Here is a 23,530-nt window from a genome sequence, read left to right on the forward strand (position 1 = left end):
CTTTCGGACAAATGGAGCATGAAGTGCTGTTGATTGATCCCATTTCAGCAGCACTGCCAGGAAAGGCTGTACCCATCTGCTATAAATTGTATGTTTTCCGCCTCTTAACAGCCAATGTTCTGGGGATGTTGAAAACCTCAAACACATTTAAATACAGAAGCAACACCAAAAAAGAGGACTGAGGTGCTAGGCCATTTATTTGCCTTAACACTGACAACTCTGGGTTTGCCTGGACCACACCTGCTCTGTTTATGTTTGCAGGTGGGTGAAATAGGTGGGGCTGAGTAAACTGGGGCATGGTATTCCCAGACGTCATTTTTCACATTCTCCTTTACCCTCCGTAATTATAGAATAAGATGAATATTCAAGACCTCAGAAGAGGATGGAACCACTGCTTCCCGGAATGAACAATAAGGATAGATTTTTACCCTAAACCGTCAATGGACTTTGTACGTTTGCAGTTAATTACAAACAGATAAATGAACATACTATATAAAGCACTGGCAATTTTGAGCCACATGGCTATGTGGACAAAAACTTCCACTTTAAGAAATTTGAGAGAAAGCTTGCAATCAGTTACCCAAATAGATATTATATTAAAAGACTCTACTAGACTTTATTATAAGATTTTAAAATATTTTACATACTAATATTATCTATATAATTAATTATAAGTGGGCATTTATTTCCTATTTACCAAGAGTGACCCAAATAATAGGAGGGAGTGGCTATTAGAGCTTTTGCATGTCATAAATTCATCAAATATTTCTATGGGAGACAGATTACAAAAAAAAAGTATTTTTAAGTAATTCTCTGATTTGAATCAAAACAATTTTTCTGTATCAATAAGTGTTTAAAGTTAAATTGTATTACTATCTATGAAAAAACAGGTTATTAAATATTTTTATTACATAAGCATGATGTAAGTGGGAAACCAAATTTGCTTTGAAAGAAAGAAATGTCAAGGGCTTTAAGCCATTTATTTCTAATAAAGTAAGTCCCTACAAATTCTTAACCAATACCACAGTAGTTTTTCTACTTAGGAATACTTTGCTAAGCATTATTTCACATTGTTATATACACTTTCATTTAATAAAGCTCTTTCTTATGAAAAAACAAATAATCCAAATTTGTAGAAATTTTCTCTGCTAATCACATTGTTACAAATTAGCAATAGTCTGTTGGTGGCATATTATTTTAATACCATTAATAATGGCAATTTATTTTTGTGCTTTAAATGTTTGCCTTCTTTGCTGGGATAGTGGTTTTGTTGGTTCTTTAAGCAGCCAAAATTTATTTAGACACAAGTGCTCTGACAGTGAATAACGTTTGAGGGTCAAAAATAATGTATAAGTAAGCACTAATACATTTTTTCTTGGATAATTCAAAATGAACTTGATATTAATTCCAGAGTAATCTAATAATGCTGTGAGCAATATTACCATAATTAGAATAACTGTGAAATTTGTCCTAGTGACTGCTTAAGTGCTCAACTTATTGAAACAGAGCAGTTTGTCATTTTAAGTAAAAGCTGAACCACATACCAGATGAAATGCAAAGTAAATATTGGGTTTCTTCTCAAAATTACACATTTTCACAAGCTTTTCACTCATTTCTGTCTACTGTGACTGTTTTACACTTACGTCACTTAAAAAATATTAGTCCCTTAACTAGAATGAATACTTTCATGCAAAATAGCCATTTCTAGTTTAGATATTCGTGTCCTATAAACAACAGGTTGATGATTTAGCCGTCAGCTTAATGGAGTCTACATTCTTTGATAACTAACGAGTAAAACAAGCCAAATATTTACTTGTACATTCTCAATGGCTAGAAAGAATGAGTTAAACTGCTATATTAGCATCATGTCAATCAAAATTAAAACTTCGTCTTTCTGCACATGGGTTATGACCCCACCTCTTAGAGGTCCTGACCCACCACATGAACTAAGTGTCTTAAGAATTAATATAAAGCTACCCTAGAAGTCCCCCTTGATATGACTTTTTATAAGATTCTGTAACTCTTCTACCCACCTGGTGTCCCCATTTATTTCCACATTCTGGAAGAAGGAGGAAAGATGGAGAAAGAAGAAGTGTATTTCATACAAAACCTTCTTCAGGCCTCATATTTAACTGATTTCAACTCCAGCCCACATTGCTCCAGTTTTGTCATGAAGTTTAAAGGAAAACCAGAGGCTCTGGACATTAGCCAGAGACTGGGAGAATAAGTTTCACTAACCCCAACCTAGTAAGAGGTTACTGCATTATCAGAAAAGCAGCCGAATTTTTTTTTAACAAAAGGACTTTTTTTCCTTGAACTGCAAATACTGTTAACCATAATACTCATCCAACCTTCCAAAAGAGAAATATCAGATGAACAAAAGGGCTTTTTGTGGTTTTTCTTAAGTTCAAAGACAAAAGGACTAATATCTAAAGTCTTTAAGATGTAAACATTCCATAATACATTCATCAAAGACATCTGCAATATGAAAACTCTCAAAAGAAGAATCTAGGCCTCTTCTTTTTCATTAGTGTACTGGATTCTTCTCTGAAAAAATACTAAATAATTTAGTTGGTCACTTATGTCTTTCTAGTCACTCTTGAAGACCAGTAACATCTTGCTCTTTTCTGTCCTCTCTTTGGCTACGTCTTATTGGCAGGGTACAGAATTAGCCTTTCCCTGTTACAGACAGGTGTAAGGGGCCAATAAGTAAATATTTTTGCTTTTTGGGCTGTAAGATTTCTGTAGCAACTACTAAAATCAGCCCTTGTACCATAAAAGCAGTAACAGACAATGTAAACAAATGAACGAGACATTTTTTTCCAAAAAAAAACTATTTACAAAAACAGGCAGCCATATGGATTTCACCTACAAGTCCTGGTTTGCTGACCCTTGAACTACAGAAATACTTGTAATTTAGTGGTGGTGAATTACACATTTTTTTTTAAATGTCAATTTTTTAACTCACAATAGCCCAAAAACTCTGGTCAAAATATCCAATGAAATGGATAAAGCAATAAAACCTATAAAAATTGCTCTCTTCTGTCTGATAGAAACAATGGAAAACACACACTCAGGGCATCTATATAAAGAATTCAATCAATGAGCATGAACCAATTTGGTTTGCTCCGGTGGCATCACGTATGACTTCACACACAAAGGGACTAAATGTCTTTGGACGGTCATTCAGAAGGTACAACATACTGGCCCTTGGGTGACCAGGAAATTTTTATTCCAATGTCAACTTTTTAAAAACTTCAATCAATAGGAGCTCCACTGCAACAACAAGATTTACATTATGGGATCGAAATAGCCCAGTCACTGCTGTGTTAGTGCCTAGAAAGGAACTCCCATTGTTCATCTGCAGGACACGGAATCCAGTGGCTCTGTGCCTTCCTCTCTACCCTCTTCTCTAGCCTTATCATGTGACACCACTGATCTTTTCACCCCATCAAGGTTCTCAGAGGGAAAGTTCTCTCTGTTCTCCAAGCCTTTGCCGATGTTGTGCTGTCTTCCTGGAAAGCTCTTCTTCCTGTCTCCTCATTAACTACCACTATTCCTACAAGTCTCAGCTTAGACCGCTGTTCTTCAAGGAAGCCTGATTTCTTCTGAGCCTAAACTCGTATCCACAATGCCAGGACCCGCAGCCCTCATTCCACCTACTGGCACTGCCTGCTTAGTTATAGTAGCCCAAGACTTCCTAGTGCCCAAGCACAGCAGCCTTTTCTATATCATTGTCCACCGAATCCTCGAGTACTTTGCCTTCTGCCAACACACAATGTGCTCTACATTTGTTGAATACACATTGAATGCACAGAGTGTCAGTGATGTAACAAAACTCATGGAGTCAAAAACTCCAAATTACAGTATTTTTTTTTTTTGTGAACTAAATCTTTTGCAGCCTCTGTTTCTTCCCCTGTGTAGGAGAGAAATTGAAATAAATGTATTTACTAGGTGCCTCTCAGATTTAAAATGCCATTCTTCTACTCACCTGAAGAAAACAGACTAAATTACTTTTTCCCCCTTTCCTGCAATAGGCATATATTAAAGCCACCCTCTCCCACAGGCAATTAATGTGCTGATTTAGCATTGTTTCTGACCTCCCGTTCTTGTCTTTCTCCATTAATCCCACGGCATTTTAATGTTTTAATTCAACACATAATTTTACCATATCAGTCAGACAAACCTGCTCAAGTTTTACTTGCCATGATAGCTTTTAACCTTTTATTCATTACCATAATTCTATGTTTTATATTACAGACTGGTCAGCTTTTAACTTAAAGACAAGGGCCAGAAAAGAGTGCTAGAGTTTTAAAAGCTGTAAATCTCAGAGGCTAAGGAAGCCGGAGAACAGGGGGAAAATGGTGAATGTGTCAAGCCTGGCTGTAAAAGCAGATCAACAACAAAGGGTGCAATTTGTCCAGAGAAATACTCGAGCCCAGATTTTTCACTGCCTCAGAGCCACTAATAAACTGGTAGAATGTCAGAGCCGTTTTATACACCACCATCTGGGGCTGAGGAGGGACTCTGAGGCAGGCTAGTCCAAATGGGCTTGTGGGTTCCCATTCTCAACCTTTCCAAACTAAATTAAGTCTGGAATATTCTATAATGAGTTAATCTCTAGAAGCACCTTGAAATATAAAATATACTTTAAGAAATCGATATGATTACTTTGAAATGGTTCAAAATGGAATCATTTATATTACTCTCTATTCATACTCGACATTTTGTTTAAAAGTTGAAGCCAGTGACACTTAGCTTTAGGTCTTACTCTCCCCTAAAAGCTCACTGTTTCTATTCAAGATCAGATGCTTTTTTTGCTTGTTTTGCCCATAAACAAACACTGGAATCAGCAGGTAACACAGTTTCAGGGGATGATGGATCTTACCCCAGCACCTTCACCTCACCAGCCCCAGTGATTTTAGCAATTACTTGTGGCTCAGGGGAAACCTGCAGATAGGTGGACTATGGAACAAGGAAAAGTCAGCAAGATCCACATGACTCAGGAGAGCCTGGAGGAGGGACCTACGGGGCAGATCCACGTTTTAAACATCACCAAGCTAACAACCTACTCATGCCAATGTGATTTCTCTACACAGAGCAACCACTACTTCAGCCTTGTCATACATGGTTATAAAACTTCAGTATTGCTCAGGCTGACCTATACTGCACAACGCTTCCATCCATGGATGTCCCTCCTACCATGTCCTTGATGATGGTCACTGCTCACTTTTACTAAAAAATACCAAAAAGTTATATGCTATTTTGGAGAAAAAAAATATGTTGAACTTTACTAGTCAAATCTTATTTTCTCAAATTCCGTAATTTGAGTCCCAAGGTGTGAGGACCTATAGTTTGCATGCTGGAAAATCTCAAAATTAGTAATACTAATGAATACCTACCATCAGCATGTGCAAGGGAATAAACAATGTCAAGCAGACGTTGTTACTGTCAGCTACAATGACCCTGCCAGTTGGCCAGTGAGCCCATTCTACAGATACAGAGCCGGACTCCACAGGAATCCACTGTTTAAGTCTCACAGCGAGCAGACGGTGTGATTACCAGCAAGCTCAGGATGGGTGACCCCAGAGCTGATGTTCCTTCCCTCCCACTGAACTGCCTACATGGCTTCCCTGAAGAGAATTCCCCCAGACAGTCCATCCAGAGTTTTAATTCCAATGTTTCATTATGAACATCAAGGTTTTATCCAAAAACAAATCATGAGACAGGCCTTGGAGAAGAGACAGTTAAGAAACATTTGCACCAGCAGAGAGCTTCCTGATGCAAAAAGGCTTTCCCAACAGTTGGAAAATAAAATAGCTGGGTGTTAGAACGAAGATCACAAAGCAAAGCAAATGTGTTTAAAAAAAAAAAAAAAAACTTAAATATTTAAACAATAGCCATGAAGAAGGAACTGTAAGTAGCATGTCAGTGATGTGCCTATGCTAGCTCAATCTTTCAGTCTGAGAAGCAGTCGATATTTTATCATAGATACCCCCCACCTGCAAGTTCGCTGCAGGGTAAAGCAGTGGAGCCAGCTCCCAAGAGATACTTTTGTTATCTTTTGTACTACAGGAGAGGAAAAAGGAAAAGGATACCAAAAAAAAAAAATCTTTAAAATTCATGAAGAGGAAGAACAGAATGACCACTAAGACAGGTACACATCTCGGTTACAAACAGGAAATAGCTAAAATAATAAATGAATGCCCAAATGACAAAACAAGGATTACAAGGGACATCTTAAATTGCTTTTTTTGTCTCTGTGAAGCAACCCAACACTCATTTGGAAAAGCGTTTCCTATTATGTGAAGGAAGCATGACAGCACAATGACTTGTGAAATGCAAGGGCATTATTCTTTGCACCCACTAAAACAACACGCTGGCCATTCATCACAGGAGGCCCCAGTTCCCACTGTCCAGATAACATTTGGGACACAGAGTTCTCTGCATTTGCGTAACTGATCTTTGCTCCTTGCGCTAGCACAAAATTTCAAATCTTCCCACCATCGGTATTGGCAGGGTCCCGGTATATCACAGCGGTGACAACGTCAGAGATACCGAGAAGTACCTGAGCTATCTCAGTTACCCTGTGCGGGTGGAGAAGTGAGAGACAAGGTCAGGGCAGTCATCCGACAGGCCATGTCTGTGAAAGACTGGACCACAGGAAGTGGTTTTGCTTCTAAATGCACACCTGGCTGAGGGGTGGCCAGGAAGAAATGACTACAATCTATCAGATAGGCATAGAATTAAGGATGTGCAGATGGTGCAAAGTAATACAACCAGAAATGTGGAGGGTGAGGCCAGAGGTCTTAAGTGGGGGCAGTGCTGGTCTCCTAGGGGTGTCTGGACACGTGCTATGGAACAAAGGCATGCTGTGTGTGCATGTGTCTGCGGACATATGCTTGTGTGTTTTCCACACAGTCATCAAGGAAAGTTACTGGTATCAAGTAGGTGAGAGACAGGTTTGCTACACATCCTGCGACATGCCAGACAGTTCTATGCAACAGGGCACCAATATTGAGAAACGCTGGAGCAACGTTCCACCTACTGAACTCCCCACGCATCTATCTCAGGTTACTGAGGTGGGAGGAGTCAATGACAAGAAGCAGTCAGACACTGTGCTAAGTATTTTACCGAGAAAAAGCCCTGCACAGGTATTGAATAAGCTGTGTCTCAACCTGTTTATGCCTCTAAACACCTTGCTGATGAAAAAAAAATTCACCTCCTTGGGCCTTTGCATCTCCTCATCTGTAAAATGAAGGGGTTTTTACTAGATAGGTGGTTTTCAATCTTTATTTTTCAGCAACAAAACCCTTTCTTCAAATAGAATCCCAATATAGAGCACAGGCAAAAGCTGAGATGCTCTGGCCGCAGAGGAGAGGTGCTAGGAAGCCCTCCCATCCCTCAAGGGGTGACCCTACGGCATCTCTCTGGACCCAAGATCCAGCTTTGAAAAAGACACTCCATAGTGGTTGGCATCTCATTTGACATCTGTGCTCTAAATTGAAGATCTGTGCACAAATGGTATGTGTACAGAATGAACACAAGGCAAGTGATTTGACAGAGAAAACTACTCGGTCTTTGAAAACAGAAAATCCTGACTCTGGAGCTCATGATTAAGTCCAAGGCCAAGTCATGTCTAAACTTCTGAAGCTCCATTTCATCATCTATAAAATGAGCATGATATCACTAACTCAAACTGCTTTCTGAAGCTCAAAGATGATCTGTGCTTCTACCAGCATTTCCTTCCTGCTTACTGTATGCCAGTTAAAGCACCTATGATGCCTCATTCCATTGCATTTTTCACTACAACCCTAGGAAGAAGCAATCATATTGATATTATTGTTCATTACACATGTGAGTGTCTCAATTAAGTTGAGAGGGTCCAGAAGTAAAGAAATAAAAGAAAATAGAATTGGCCTCAAATTCCATTCCTTAGGACAGCAAAATGTTTCCATCATGGGAACACCTAGCCTTACTTAGACCTTCACTAAATTATATAACATGTCAGTAGGTAGCAAAACCAAAATTATAGGGTATATTGGAAACTTATATAAAATGTTTCAAATAGTCTGAGATGGCAGGTTAACTTTCTTTAGATAATTCCTTACATGCACTATTTTAATCAATATCGAATGACATTTCCCAATGAAACAAACAAAAACACAAAGCAAACTTTCCCCCAGTTAGGACTCGCCATCCAGCTCACTGATGGCGCTCTGGGGTGGGGGATGCAAGGTAGTGCCCTCAGCCCTTAACAGATAAAGATCATCTCTCAGAACCAGCCCCATGCAGAAACAAGCTCCCACCACTGGAAAGCAGAGGCGACTCACGTGCCCAGACGTTCCTCATGCTTTTTGCTGTCCTTTCCCCACACTTCAATGTCCAAAATGCCCATCCTGTCAGAGAAGTAGTGAAAGTCAAACTGTTCCTGCCACTGCGGATTTGCACTCTTACACAGTGTCTAGAAAACATGCAGTTATAATATTTATTTTCTTAAAATGTCATTCATTGCTACAGAAGCTACACATTAATTTCATCATTAAACTGCAGGAAATCAAGATGATGGACCTCACCCTTATAAAGGTAAACTTCCCTTTTTAGAATGAAAGGGACTTGGTGGGTTCAAGAATTGGCAAAACATTACTATTCTCTTAGCTGCCCACTGGATCCAATAATTTATCCACCAAGTTACAAAGAATACTGTTACCTCATGAGAAACCATAAATTATATATACACACATATACACAGTGGACATATATCAACAGACATATTACAGAAGATCACACTAATTACTTAATCAAATGCAAGTAACACTTTTGTTGGCATATCCATTCAGTGCCAGCTTACCAACTATATAAATTAACAGTTTGGGGTCTTAATTAACATCTGTCAGAGGCGCTAAATGAGAAATCCACGACTTGCATATTGCCACCTATTTTTAAATCCAAAGTTAGTGAATCCAGTCACTAGAATTGGAGGAAGACTAGCAAATTCCACTGCAGCCAAACCTAAAAATTAACAAGACTGACTTGAAAACTCCAATAGTGTTTCTGTGTTCTTCAGAAGTGATTCAAACTGCTTCTATGTTTGGTTCATTGGCAGGATTTTCATTTTGGTTTCATTTACATAGTGACTAAATTTGTGAATACAAAGTGAGCAAAAATGTTGGTCCCGGAGGATTAGGCTGTGTCAGGTATTAAATCCTGGTACCAACTATTCTTGCATGAGAAAAACATGGAGAACTCAGACTTCGGCTGCAGCCAATGTCATGTAAAATCATTTCAGCTGTTTTTCACATCAGGCTTAATATATTGGATCACAGAATTTAGAAACTAGGTTGGGGGGGACCCTGTTAGACTACAAATTAAATGCAGTATTCCTGAAGGGTGAATGTAGCAGATACTGAACTAATTCTACACTTCACCTTAGTCCAAAGGGCTAACTGTGCTTAGCAATGAATAATTTTTCCATAAAGCCTTAGTCTGACCCTGGCAAGCTAAAGGAATCTTAGCAGAGAGATATGGTTACCCTGGATACCCTCACTGTGTGGCACAGCCTGAAATTACCTGGTTAAAATAATTATCTGCATACTTCTGTCATAACGAGCCCTCAATTTTCACATTTTTTGTAAATTATTCTTCAACATGAGCCTCAATTCTCTACTTTGTGCTACAGTAAATGACATCTAATATTTGATTCTGCACTGAAAATTGGGCAGTGCGTACAACCTCTTATCTCCCAAAATCATTTTCCAACGTGTCTGTATCTGCTGCATCCTCGATGCTAGAAAGTCCAAACTGCAAATATCCTTGGGTCTATTTTCAAAATCGTCCACTGATTTTTTTTTTCCTATGTGGCTTTTGGCAAGTGATTTAACTTTTAAGTGCTCCAGCGCTCCCTCAATCCATAAGTAGGAAATATTCCTGTCTGACAGTTATGTAAAACTAATTAATTATCATGGTTTAAAGACTATAGTTTTTAAAATAAAATCCACACCAAATTATTAAGATTGAAAATTAAATGGAATTTGGATCGCCAGCATAGGATGAATTATTTTTAAAGACAGTTTAAAATGCCATTACTTTCATTTAAAATAAATCACTTTTAATACTTTGGATAGTTTTTTATTATGTTTAATCACAGAAAAAAAAGAGCAGCACTAGATACTATTTTTGGTGTAAAGACTAGCAAGCAAGAGAAAGCAAAGGGTATATAATCCTGAAAATGTTTTTAATTATCTCACGTATTTTAACCCAAATATCACATATTATGCTATTCTACTTTGTAGCATTTTGAAAACTAGTTATCCTTTTCCCACATTCTATGAAACATAGTTTGCTTATTTTCAAAATGAAAATAAGTCATGCATCCAAATATATGATTTAATAGGCTTTCTCTAGCTCTCGGTTACTATATTAATATAGTAATTAATTGATATGAACTATACTAAAACAGTACCCACATTAATTGACTGCATCTATATAATTATTTTGTTTTCTGCTCCTTGATGTAGTTACGAGGGCTAAACAGAAATTATTTCTACTTTTGTAAAATTTGAAGTGGGAAACTTTTTAAATTTTTTTTCATTTTAAAGATACTGTTCTCCTTATGGAAAGATAAAACTTACCTTACTTTTATACCTCTGATCTCCCAGTTTTAACTGGACAAACATCTCTGTCATGCTTCCTCCTGAGACATTCTTCCCTTCCAACAGAGTTATACTTATAATCCCGTTCCAGAGCTGGTTCTTTTTCAAGGACTCAGAGAGCCGTAGATTGCGTATCAAAGAGGACTAAAGCAAAAAATAAAGACGACATGTAAACTTGCTTATAATTCCTGAGAGTGACTTTGGTGATCATAGGAATTCCAACTTTCAATATTTGATTATTTAAAAAATCCCTCCGTGCCTGGTGAAAAGTGTTATTTTTCACTGGTTTTGCAAACCTGCCGTCACAGTTATGTGACTTCCTTCTCAAGCTTTGGGGCTGTAATAATATAGAGAAGGATGAGTGTATGCAACACTTTGATTTGGCACTGGCCTGTACTCCCACCCAGATGCTCTCTTTGGTGGGATTCCTTCAAATGGGCCTTTAGCTATTTTAATAGTTTGAGAGGAAGAAAGGCATTCTGGAACCAGAGATCTTATACAAAAACAAGGTATTGCTTTGCAAGGAAGCAAAATATCTCTGGGCATTCAGATATAATGACTTTGAATTCATCCTTCACATTTGATTCTGTCCCTGCTTCCTTTTATTCCTTGGGCTACCACCAAAAGCCCTATACCATGTAAGATTCACAACTCCAAACAGAGCTTTGGGGTGAAGGTAGGGGGGAAGGGCGTGTATAAAGCACACCTCACTGCACCTGGGACCCAGGAGGGGTTCAGTAACTTAACTTTTATTTCCTTTTCTAAATTATAATCCTGACATTCATATACACCTCATAGGAAAAAGTAAAGGTCCTGTTATTAAATTGTAAACAGAGTAGCCACACTTCATTATTTAATTTCCACTATGTAAATTTTCAAACATACACAAAGGTAAAGAGAAGAGTACATAGAGTACATTAAATCTCCAAGTACTTAACCACCAGATTCACTGTCTTCCAAATCTTGTATTACCTATGCCTTCATTGTTTTTTGGCTGAAATATCTTAAACCAAAATCCCTATTCGTTTTTACATAACCATCCTGCTGTGATCACACTCAATGGTGTTAAGCATAAGTTGCTTAATATATTAAATACACAGTGCACATTCACATTTCCCTGATGGTCTCAACCATGTCTTTTCATGGTTAGTTTGTGTGAGTTGGGATCCCCACATGATCCACATGCTGCATTTAGTTAGCAGAGTTCATTTACGTTGTCTGTTCAATAAGTGAAATGGCACAAGCATAGGCTTCTTTATTGAAGGAGAAATAAATGGGCTGAAGAATGTAAATGGTGCTGAGCATCATCGTCAAGCAATGAATTTCTAACACTATATATTCATTGCTGTCATCGCAAACTATATCTTCCAGATCATTTAGACACCAATTTGCTCGGACACCCGTTAGTCACAATTTATCACAACAAATGGTATGTCAGTTCCACAGTCATTATAGACCAGCTTACCTCATCGAACCTAGGCCACTCCACCACTCTTAATAAATGATGCAACAATGCCACACTAGGTGTTTTGATCATGCATGACAACCTTAAACAAAATACATTCAAGAAAACACATATTCCCAAACTTCCTATCAGCATCAGTCCATTTTCATACTGCTATAAAGAACTGCCTGAGACTGGATAATTTATAAAGGAAAGAGGTTTAATTGACTCAGTGCAGCGTGGCTGGGGAGGCCTCAGGAAACTTAATCACAGTAGAAGGTGAAGGGGAAGCAAGGCACCTTCTTCACAAGGCGGCAGGAAGGAGAAGTGCCGAGTGAAGTAGAAAGAGTCCCTTATAAAGCCATCAGATCTCGTGAGAACTCACTAGCATGAGAACAGCATGGGGGAAATCTCCCCTATGATTCAATTACCTCCACTTGGTCCTTCTCTTGACAAGTGGGGATTATGAGGACTACAATTTAAGATGAGATTTGGGTAGGGACACAAAGTCTGACCATATCAGTATCAATGCAGCTTTTCTCTTAAAACACATGCATGCGTGTGGCACACACACAAACACACACACACACACACACACACAGGTTTTGCAGGTGCCAAGACAGAAGGGGCAAATGAGGAAAGAATTTTAAAAGGAAAGAAATATCCTCTTCTCTGGTGAACATGAGTAATTCCTTCTTACTTCATATATATATTCATATATATATATATATACGAGAATATACATATAGGAATATTTTAACTATGTCATAAACTTTTATTATTGAATGTGCTCCATCTGGAATAATATATGATCATTATTATTGTTATTTTATATAAAAATAATATATTCCAGATATGATATAATAAAAGTTTATAAAACAGTTTAAGTGATTTTATATTGGTCATAAACACACACCATCACAATATATAAATAGATGTATCTGCATATATGCACATATATCTATAAACGTCTACATAGATATTGATATGCTTAATACATTTTTTAGCTTATCAGATACATGGGCTAAAAACTTCTACCTTTAAAACAAAAATGAGATTTTGATTCATATATCCTGTTGCAATGCTTCCTTTTGCTTTTTTTCTTCTTAAAGTTTGACTTGCCAACCAACAAGCTAAAGCATGACCTGTCCCACGGCCATGCTTCAAAGTTCCGACAGATATATTCCTCCCTAAACACTGCAACTATTTCAAAATCCTTTTTATAAAAAAGGGAGTAATGTCCGCAAAAGATCAAAGGGCATCCTACAGTCTGGCAATTGCTTAAGAAAAATGGCAGCACTTCCATGAAATATGCCCTAAAATAATTTTGCGGCTTGGTATGTCCTAATTTCAAATTGGATGTTTATCTTGGAAAGGCTTCTATCTAACTTGTCCATAAAACAGCTCCACTTAGCTCTATGAGCTCTGTGAAAATGGAATCCAAAGCTGGTTATTAAGGGGGCCTAGAGATCGGTTCCATATGGCGGAACAGCATGGGAGGGCAAGGCTGAGGCCTGTATCAGGCGCGGCTTGGCTGGAGCTCCTGATCTATCCACGGACACTCGTTGCATTACGCCATAACATCTGGATTATTGCTTGTAATGTCCCTGGGAAATATCCACTTTCCATCAAAGCTTTTATCTATCTCAGTCGGACTTTGAACATTTTAGTATTTAACGCAGTCATGTTTGATCTGATGGACTTGCTCTCTGCTGTCCAAGATTTTTGTTCCCCCCTCCTAACGGGAGGGCAGGAGAAGTATTTATTGCAGAGTTCACAGATAGAAAAGAACACAAGACCTTTATTCTATTTATTCCACCCCAAATATTTCTGCAAACTGCTGTAAGGTTATCTCTCAAATAAAGTTTCATCTGTGAGACACACATTCTGGAGGAGGTGTGTGTACTTTAAGTAAGTCTCTTAATTATTTTAATATTTCTCTTCCCCATACTTGATAGGTTTGATGAGGCTTCAGACCAGGAAGTCTGGGGTTGGGGGTAGGGCCTGGGCCATCTAATGTGTGCTCTCTTGCAGAGCTGGGCTTGCAAAAATCTTTTGTGCTCTTCAAACACCCCTTTCCCCCCCCAACAATAAATCGACTCATCTGCACTCACTCAGCTGAATAGCTTAGGTTTTCATGCCTGTGCCCGAGCCTATATGTGAAATTTGTCATCTTAATGCAGCCTGGAATGTGAAAAGAGAGAAGGAAATGACCCATCACAGGGGGGACCCACCCCACCTGAACTGAGACAGACACCAGGAGATAGTGAAAAGTTTTGGGGCCCTGACCCTAATTTCTCAGCAGACATAATGGATACAATATAGTACATCAGGGTTTTGTTATTTTTCTCTTTTCTCCCAAAGGATCAGACCTTTTGCTACTCCTATGTTGATTCATTCATCTGCTCTGTCTTTCTCAGGCCTCACCTCACCGAATCCCCACCCATTCTTCTAAAACAGAAAGGGTGACTTCCATCTAAGGCACACTGGCTGGTTATTCATAGTGAAAACAAGGTGTGCTGTGCAACTTAGAAACAGATTTAACTTCTCTAAAAGTGCTTTGAAAACACTAATTTACTTCTCGTTCATGACAATCCCAAGGCAGGAAGGGAAGAAACTTTGGAGTGAGACTGAAATTATACCTGGTGGATTCAAACAGGTAGAGAATCCTCCTAAGTTTCTGACCTGGGAATACATTCTAAAAACAGTGAATGTACTGTCACTGCTGGAATACACAAAAGGGACTACAGTTTGGTGGCATGCATTATTTGATGTTTGTGGCCTGGGGACATGCTGGGGAGATAGTGAATTCCAGTCTCCCTTTTCCTTGGCATGGCTGCAAAGGAAACTGAGGGAGGATGGACAGGTCAGCTTGGTGCCTCTTATCTCTTCCAGGCCAGGAAGAGTGGCAGAGAGGTCAGGAGGAAAGAAATCCTAAAAGGAGCGCACGAAGAAGTCAGGAGCTGAAGCACAGCCTATGGCCGTCAAAAGCAAGGTGACATTCAGCTAGGCGGCACTCCACAACTCCAGAACTGACTATGCCAAGCAATACCCACGACATAATTATCCAAAATACCCTCTCATGTATAGCAAGATACCAATCAGTCAACCAATAAAGAGGGCAGTAAGAAAAGGCACTGACCAGAGCATACCTCCCAGGTGCCACATAAGGTACTGGTACTTCATACATAGTCTCAGAGACAGAAGTAGAAACCTATCAGTGTTCCCATGGTGCCAATCCATCCCATTTTGACTCTCATTAATTGTTTTTCCTAAGTCATTGTGGGAAGGTAAGTAGTCAATGGAAACAAATGCGTTAAAAAAATCAACTTAGTAAGAAAAATGAGTAGTAAAGTCAGATTCCAACTATGTTGACCACTGCTTTGAAAACCAAGAGAAAACACTGAGCCTATAAAATGTTTCACTGAAATATTCCTTTCAAGCTTTTTCAACATGTAAAACTACTGTTCCTTGTCAACAGCTTTTATTGCATGACATGAGAAGATCCATACATCCATGCAACAGGCTCCCAGGGAAAACCCTTCTCTGTAGCTCCTCTCTATCATCTGAAGAGGAAACTGGACCCATAAATTATCCTAGAACTACACAGAAATCCTTGCATGAGAATATGAAAAAAAAAAAAACCTTTTAAATTTCCCACTTGTAAAAGTCCACAGGAGTTGCGATTTATATTTGTAGATAAAAACAGTATCAGTTCCAGAGCTATGAATAATCTGTGTGTACAAACACATTAGCTATTAAAGCTTTGCATTAAATTTAGTATTTTTAAATTATAAGATAAAATTGTCACTCAATTTTTGTACTTAAAAATCAGATTAAGAGAAGATTTAAAAAATGAATTAAAGACTATACATACCCAATGACTCTCAGATTTTAGGACCAGGGAAATGCTTCTGATACATTTCCTACTATTTATAAAAAAAATGAAGAGACAAAACAACACAAAGAAAGCCTTGAGCCGGGCGCGGTGGCTCACGCCTGTAATCCCAGCACTTTGGGAGGCCGAGGAGGGTGGATCACGAGGTCAAGAGATCGAGACCATCCTGGACAACATGGTGAAACCCCATTTGTAAAAATACAAACAATTAGCTGGGCATGGTGGCGCGTGCCTGTAATCCCAGCTACTCAGGAGGCTGAGGCAAGAGAATTGCCTGGACCCAGGAGGCGGAGGTTGCGGTGAGCCGAGATCGCATCATTGCACCCTAGCCTGGGTAACAAGAGCAAAACTCCGTCTCAAAAAAAAAAAAAAAAAAAAAAAAAAGCCATGTGATTCAACAAGATTTTCTTATTGCCCTGACCTGTAGGAAGCTCAAAGTTAAATGTTGGGCTCATGCGCAATACTATTAATCATCTTGTATTTCTTGATTTACTTGTATAATCCTGCCAGCCTTCACATCTCTATTTTTCTATGTCCCTTTTTTACTTAAAATACTTTATAAGCACCTCTACCCAGTGCTGGGAGTAGAGTGAAGCAGTGAGACTCAGGGCTCATCCTTTAGATTCCCTAAGTGCAGGGCTGTTGCCTCAGCCTGGATTCCTCTTGTTTGTTTGTTTTTGAGATGGAGTCTTGCTCTGTCACCCAGGCTGGAGTGCAGTGGTGCTATCTCAGCTCACTGCAACCTCTGCCTCCCAGGTTCAAGCAATTCTCCTGCTTCAGCCTCCCAAGTAACTGGAACTACAGGAGTGCACCACCACACCAGACTAAGTTTTTGTATTTTTAGTAGATACGAGGTTTCACCATGTTGGCCAGCCTGGTCTTGAACTCCTGACTTCAAGTGATCCACCCAACTCAGCCTCCCAAACTGCTAGGATTACAGGCATGAGCCACTGCACCTGGCCCCGGATGCCTTTTTATGTTTTGCACCCAGAGCACCTCTCTTGCCTCACCTCTTCACCTAGCCCACCTCCATCACCTTAGGGTTAGGAGCCAGAGCCATGGCCTGCAACGCCTGCCCTTCCTTACATCTCCTGCTGCTTCTACAATTCCCAGCATCCTTCTTTATACCCTAGTCCTACAATTCCCAGCATCCTTCTTTATACCCTATTCCTACAATTGCCGGCATCCTTCTGTATGTCCTAGGCCTACAATTCCCAGCATCCTTCTGTATACCCTAGTCCTACAATTGCCAGCATCCTTCTGTATACCCTAGTCCTTCCCAGTGCTTCTCAAATTTGAAGGTGCTTGACAGTCACCTGGAAGCCTTATTCAAAGATGTCTATGCCTCATTCCCAGAGTTTCTGATTGAAGAAGTAAAAAATGGGAGCCAGGAAGTTGGATTTCTAACTGTTACCAGCTGCAGCTTGTCCAGCGGACACACTGAAAAGCAAGTTGTTTAGAGCCCTACAACAAATAGTTTGGAGCTCTTACCATATGCCACATTATTCTATCCTGAAATGTTTCCATTCATTTCCTCCTCCTTCTCATTCGATAAGATTCACTCTTTTTTTAATCTGAGAGCTTCCCTGAGCACAACACAGAGACCAGTGACCAACCCACTCCACCCACCTACAAGGCCAAGATGGATGATGGTCTCATTGTACGCCTTGAATACCCCCATCACTACTTCTCATCTCTCCTACCTGCTCATCAATTCTGATGCTCATCAATTCTGATTCCTCTTTGTATCCAAATAGGTTCTACCATAAGAGTATGTGCTCAATGAGAGGTTTGGGGGCAAAACAGAGCCAAACATCATTGAGAGGAGAGATCTGATGAAATGTTAAAAAAGACAGTCCCTTTGTCCCTCTGGTACGGAGAACATAAGGGCTTTGAAAGTTCTCATAAGTTGATAGCTTCACCTAAACATAGATACAGCTTCCAGGAAGGAGGAAAGCCTCTAGAAGTCATTAAGAGAAGATTTTAAAACATAGTTAAAGACTGTACATATATTCTCATGCAAGGATTTCAGCCTGCAGTATCTGTCCAGGTTAATGCTGACCTAGAATTCATAATAAGGCAGCAGAAGAATTAGGGTTAAGACATTCAGCAGTGGGTCAGTGCAGTGCCACATTGAGATTGATTGATTTGATTGATTGATGATAGATAAAATAGAGACAGATGACAGAAACAGGTAGATAAATTAGATAGATTGTCTATGGTCATACCACCCTGAATGCACCCAATCTCATCTGATAAATTAGATAAATTAGCTACGTTAGATCACAGATGGAAACTAGACAAGCAGATAGAGATAGATGTGTAAGCACATAGATAAATGTGGCTGTTTTGAGTATACAATTCTCCAATCCTTTGAGTTTAACTGAGAAAATAAAAAAGTAAAAGGTGTTAGAGGAATGGGCATTTGAATTCAGTTAAGAATGTATGAGAACCAAAAAACAATACAGCAAACAAAAAGCACTTTATTAATTGGGGAATAATTCCAGGTAAAACACACTTCTTTTAATTCCTCAAATGGACCAGTTTCCTCCTACAAGAAGGTTTTACTTGTACTACCTTCCTGGGCTGACAGAAATAAGACATGTGAGTTCAATTAGAGAAAGTGGTACAGTGAGAGAGGGCATTTACCTAGATGATGAGAGAAGGGGCATCTTTGAGTAGCTCCTTTTCAACCCAAAGATATATGACTACAGACAAAGCAATCAGAAAACTTCCTCCTGGTTCTCACCTGGGCTCTGGTCAAAAGCAGTTCATTTGAGAGAGGAGACAGAGAGAAGAGAAGAGGGAGAGGAGAGAAAGGGAGGGGAAGAGGGAGAGAGGGGAGGGAAATAGGGAGAGAGGGGAGGAGAATAGGGAGAGAGGGGAGGGGAAGAGGGAGAGAGAAGAGAGGGAGGGGAAGAGGGAGAGGGAGAGTGGGAGGAGGAGAGGGAAATAATCTACAAAGGCCATTCAGGAGTCTGGGGAGGGGGAGGGGGGAAATGGGGAGGGGGGAATGGGGGAAGGGGGAGGGAAGGGAAAGGAGACGAGGTGGGGGAGGAAAAGGGGGAAGAAGGAAAGGGAGAGAGGAGGAGGGAGAGGGAAGGAGGAGGGAGAGGGAAGGGGGAGGAAGAGGGGGAGGGAGATGAAAAGATGCGGGGGAGAAGGAGGGGGGAATGAGAGGGAGAGGGGGAAGGAGAGGGAGAGGGGGAAGGAGGGGGGAGAGAAGGAGGGAAAGGAGAAAGGATGGGGGAAGGGGAGGAGGAGGGAGCAAGGGGGAGGAGAAGAGGAGAATGGGGAGAGGGGGAGAGGGAGGGGGAGGGGGAGGGGACTCATTCCCTCCAAATTCTATGACTGTCCTCTCAGTGTACATAGCCAGGTGGAGGCCAGCTGATAGGAGTACCTAGAGAATGTAGCTTGCAGAGGTCAGCCTTTGCAATAACTGAGAGGAATCAAAATAAAAGAATATAAAACCAAACAGGCCAACAATTGGCACTACTAGTCAATTTCACACAGAAAACAAAGTGACAGTAGTATAAGTCATGTCTCTTACTTTGGACAGCAGACATATTAATACACATGACAATGGGTCAAAAGAGAGGCTATGTAAGAATATGTGGTTATCTCAGTGAAAATTCATCTAAAGTAAAGAAAATCTGTAACTGAATAGCTATTGTAGTCAGACATAATGCCTATATACACCCAAATAATAGCAGGGGTGTGTGTGTGGGGTGTGTGTGTATGTGTGTGAGAGAGAATTTGTGCAAAGTTTCTGAACACAATCAGTAATTTGTCAAAGCCATTTTTCGTCATTGCTTTTTTTGTCTTTTATATTAGACTATTTGATATAAGATAAATAAACAGTTAATATTTTTTAGCTAATTGTTACACAAATTAGAAAAAAGAGAAATAAGGCTTGGAAACAAATCTAGTCACACTAAAGATCGTATACAGTCAATACATCAAGAGAACCAGATGTCTAATTCAACCCTATTAAATCAAATTCCCAATTTGTATTTAATGCCCATTTCAAAAGGCTTTTGAGTGAAAACTGAACCTATTTTTTAAAGGCAATCTCATTGTATTTACTATACTGAAATCCAGGGAAGAATAGTAAGAAAATAGTTGAAAAAAGGAATCTACAAAGGCCATTCAGGAACCTTTTGGATGATGTAAAATTATAGATTTATAGCATTAAGAAGCAATTATCTAAATAAAGTTAAGAAAAAGATTTAGGTGAAAAATCCAATTATGTTTTTAGGTAATACATTACCTGGGACTGGTAAAATTTTCGATATTCATAGCTAAGTAATCTTCTTTACGTCAAATTATTACGTAATATTAAATTCAACATGGAAATGAAAAATTTATCATTTAAACAATACCAAAAGATAGGCAGACCAGGGCATTTTAACGAGTTTTACAGATTGTTAATCAAGTGTCTATAAAGTCTCCACATGACTAATTTCCATAAGCCAAATTAGACACTCCCTGACTTTTTTCTTTGAAACCGCACATTCGCAGAAGCAAAAAGTCAACATAATTGGAATTTCTCAGCAAAATATAACTTTCATGCTTTGAATAAGAGCATAAGTAGCTTTCAATGAACTGTATTTATCTAGGATGTTATTAAACATGTATACTCAGGATGGGCATGTATTACATCCCTGAGCCCAGAACACTGAAGTCAAATTCGAGAAACTACCATGATGGGAAAAAAGAAAAAGGAAAAAAAAAAAGACAAACAGCTCAGTTGCAAGACACAACTCTGAAGTATACATATAAATACCGCTCCCCGGGATCTTCTGTTCCCTTCATATTTTTGATCACTTTATCCAGGCCGTCAACATGTTTTCTATCCCTCCTCATTCGTTTGGCCGTTCTTCCATAACCTCTCCTGTCCTCCCTAGACTCCAATATTCCCCAAGCTCACAATTTTTCTTTCCAGCCTTTATGTTCTTCCACAAACTGCCAGTGCTCCTCCACAGACCAAAGCTCCCTAACTAAAGATGGTTATTGATGTACAGTACCAGTGTTTTAGTGCAGCAGCAGAATCAATAAACGAGAAAATACTGCTTTGTCAGGCTTCACCAAAGCATTCTGGGAAACTTTACTGCTTTGGGTGGTTACAGAAACTCTTAATATGAGAGAACGAGAGCTAGGCTTTGTCTTGTGGTGAGAAGTGATGTTCTTCTACCCCCTAGTGACTATAAAGGAATAAGGCAGACGTTAAAGAAATGTTTGAGATGGCTCCATGTTATTATTTATTGCATATTAATTTGATTTCTAAAAAGAATCAGAGTCTTGGGAACCAAGTGAACTCATAGGACAACGAAACATGTTATGAGAATGATTTTAAAGCGTTCAAATTGCAAAGGGTATGTATTTTAGTATGAGTCAGAACTTTGTTTCATTTGTATTTGCAAAAGCAAGATTTGAAAGTTTGCTTTCTTCTTACGTGACTAGTAAACGTCAGTTTAAAATTCTCTCTCTCTCTGTTTGTCCTTCATGTCCAAACTACAATCTTTTAGCTAGAAGTGCCCCCCAATTTTAAACTCTTTATTATGTAGAGAAATAAGTAACTGAAGTACAGTGATGTTAGACAGAGCTGGCGTATTTGTGTGTGCAAATACAGGCATTCACAGAGGTCAATTACATATCTTCCGATCACACACACCACCACCAGCACCACAATTCGGAAACTGAAGGAAGAGTCTCAAATGTTGCATAATTTCATATGAATTATTTTGTTGTTACTGCTCCTTACAAAATAGTGGTGCTGCTAAATTAAGTTACAAACACATTTTTGTTGTATATTTACACTAATTTTCACATTTAGTCATTTATGGTACAACTGGATACTTTAATAACTTCATAAATTAATAATGCATTCTTGCACCTTTTATAAATCAGACAGAATTGTATAACTGCTTAAAAAGACACTAGCAATGTAAAAAATAAATAACCAGCATTTCATGAAGAAAGCTTTAAAGGAAATTTTACCAAAAAAATCACAAATGGCTTTTTCAAAAGATATTAAAGAGACTTAAAAAGTATACCACATATTTCTTTCAACCTTTACATTGCCCCTACAACGCAGACACTAGTTTCTATCTCAGGGCAAATAACTTCCTAAAGGGACTAAATCTAACCATGTTAAATTCTAAATAATCCAAGCTTAATGAAGTGTAACACTCTAACATGGCCGGTACATATAAAATGTCACCACTAAAACAAGAGTCAGCTCAAACATCTGGCAATACCCTTATTAAATAAATTTTTAAAGGAAGCTTGCTTTCTTATTGGTAACAGCAGTAAGAAGAAAAGAATTCTGTTTGATGTAAAGGTTGGGTAATATCTATCATGTGGTCATTTGTAGTTGCTACAAAGACAAAGTTTTTATCCAAATGATCTAAAGAAGAAAAGTATATTTACCTTGCTGGCACTTAACCGCTTTCGATTTGACCAACGCTGAAGAATGTGTCCATGGAATGGTGAAAACAGCAAAATAAAACAGAGAAAAATAGAATCATCATCCATGTAATTATATTATGTTAGATGGTCCAGGTTACATTGAGATAATTAACATCCAAGTTCTGAGGTTACAGAGAAAGCATGTTTCAGCAAGAAAATAGAAACAACAGCAAAAAAATCACATATGTGGTTGTGTTACGTCATTTTCTCTAAGTATTCAACATGAAAAAACAATGACATAAAAATACTGTTTGATCTTTAGAAGTACATTTTTTTAAATTACCTTAAAATACCATATTTTTCTCTCTCAAAAAATAGATTTCTTCTGCTTGAAATACTCAGATAGTATTATAAAAATGTTTAAGAAATTCATGACTACTGATAGTTCATATTTAGGTTACCATAGTTTTAGATGATAGAAAAAAAAAAATCCTTTACTTTCACTGAGTAAATTTCAATATTCAAAACAATGGAAAAAATCTGACTAATTATTGGATAATTAAGAAAATGTGATAATACAGTATCTAAGGGAAAGAAAAAAAAATTCTGAATAACAAGAAACTTCACCATTATTCTCTTTTGATCTCTCATCTGTCATACTAAGGCTGCTGAATTTTGCCTATAAATTCTCTCCAAGCAAAACCCTGTCATTACTCCTGTAACTGTTCAGTACTGCAGAGCTCTACTCTGGCTGGTTAACCAGCTAACTGGTTGTTACAACTTGGATAAATTTGGGAGATTACAACTCAATTATAAACCTAATCGAGCAGACCACATTTACTATTTTTCTTAAGAAAAAAATACCTTTAGGTAAATGGCCAACCCACTTTGCCAATATGTTTTCCCAATACATTAGAAACCAGAAAATTAATAGTCTTCAGGGTAAATCCACTGATACTGCACTGACCAGCAACTAGAAATGTTGGTACAGAAATGACTGGAAAATATTCTTCATTAATTACACGTCCCCCAGTGAAATTGTGAGTTCAACGTTCAGCATATGACAGAGTTGTAGGTACTACTACCTGGATATTAATATCAGGGGTTTTGGTGGGGTTTTTTTTT

At 38.6% G+C, this 23,530-nt stretch overlaps 1 protein-coding gene across 7 annotated transcripts in view; it reads right to left on the reverse strand.

The window, feature by feature from the left end:
* The window catches only part of MCTP2 (multiple C2 and transmembrane domain containing 2), a 260,105-nt gene that overhangs the window by 122,991 nt on the left and 113,584 nt on the right, over window positions 1-23,530 (reverse strand). For 6 of the 7 annotated variants that reach the window (XR_010342639.1, XM_064376265.1, XM_064376263.1 and 3 more), the window contains 3 exons: window positions 22,427-22,462; window positions 10,632-10,796; window positions 8,334-8,464 (listed from right to left, as the gene is read on the reverse strand). Coding sequence is in view for 6 of the 7 variants with exons in the window: in XM_064376265.1 (XP_064232335.1) it covers window positions 8,334-8,464; window positions 10,632-10,796; window positions 22,427-22,462 (332 nt within the window). In the remaining variant the exon portion in view is untranslated. The remainder of the gene's footprint in view (window positions 1-8,333; window positions 8,465-10,631; window positions 10,797-22,426; window positions 22,463-23,530) is intronic. The other variant, XM_064376266.1, reaches the window with a different exon arrangement.

This window comes from Aotus nancymaae, unplaced genomic scaffold (assembly GCF_030222135.1).
Source record: "Aotus nancymaae isolate 86718 unplaced genomic scaffold, 86718_ANA_hifiasm-v0.15.2.pri h1tg000014l, whole genome shotgun sequence".
Taxonomy (NCBI): Eukaryota; Metazoa; Chordata; class Mammalia; order Primates; family Aotidae; genus Aotus; species Aotus nancymaae.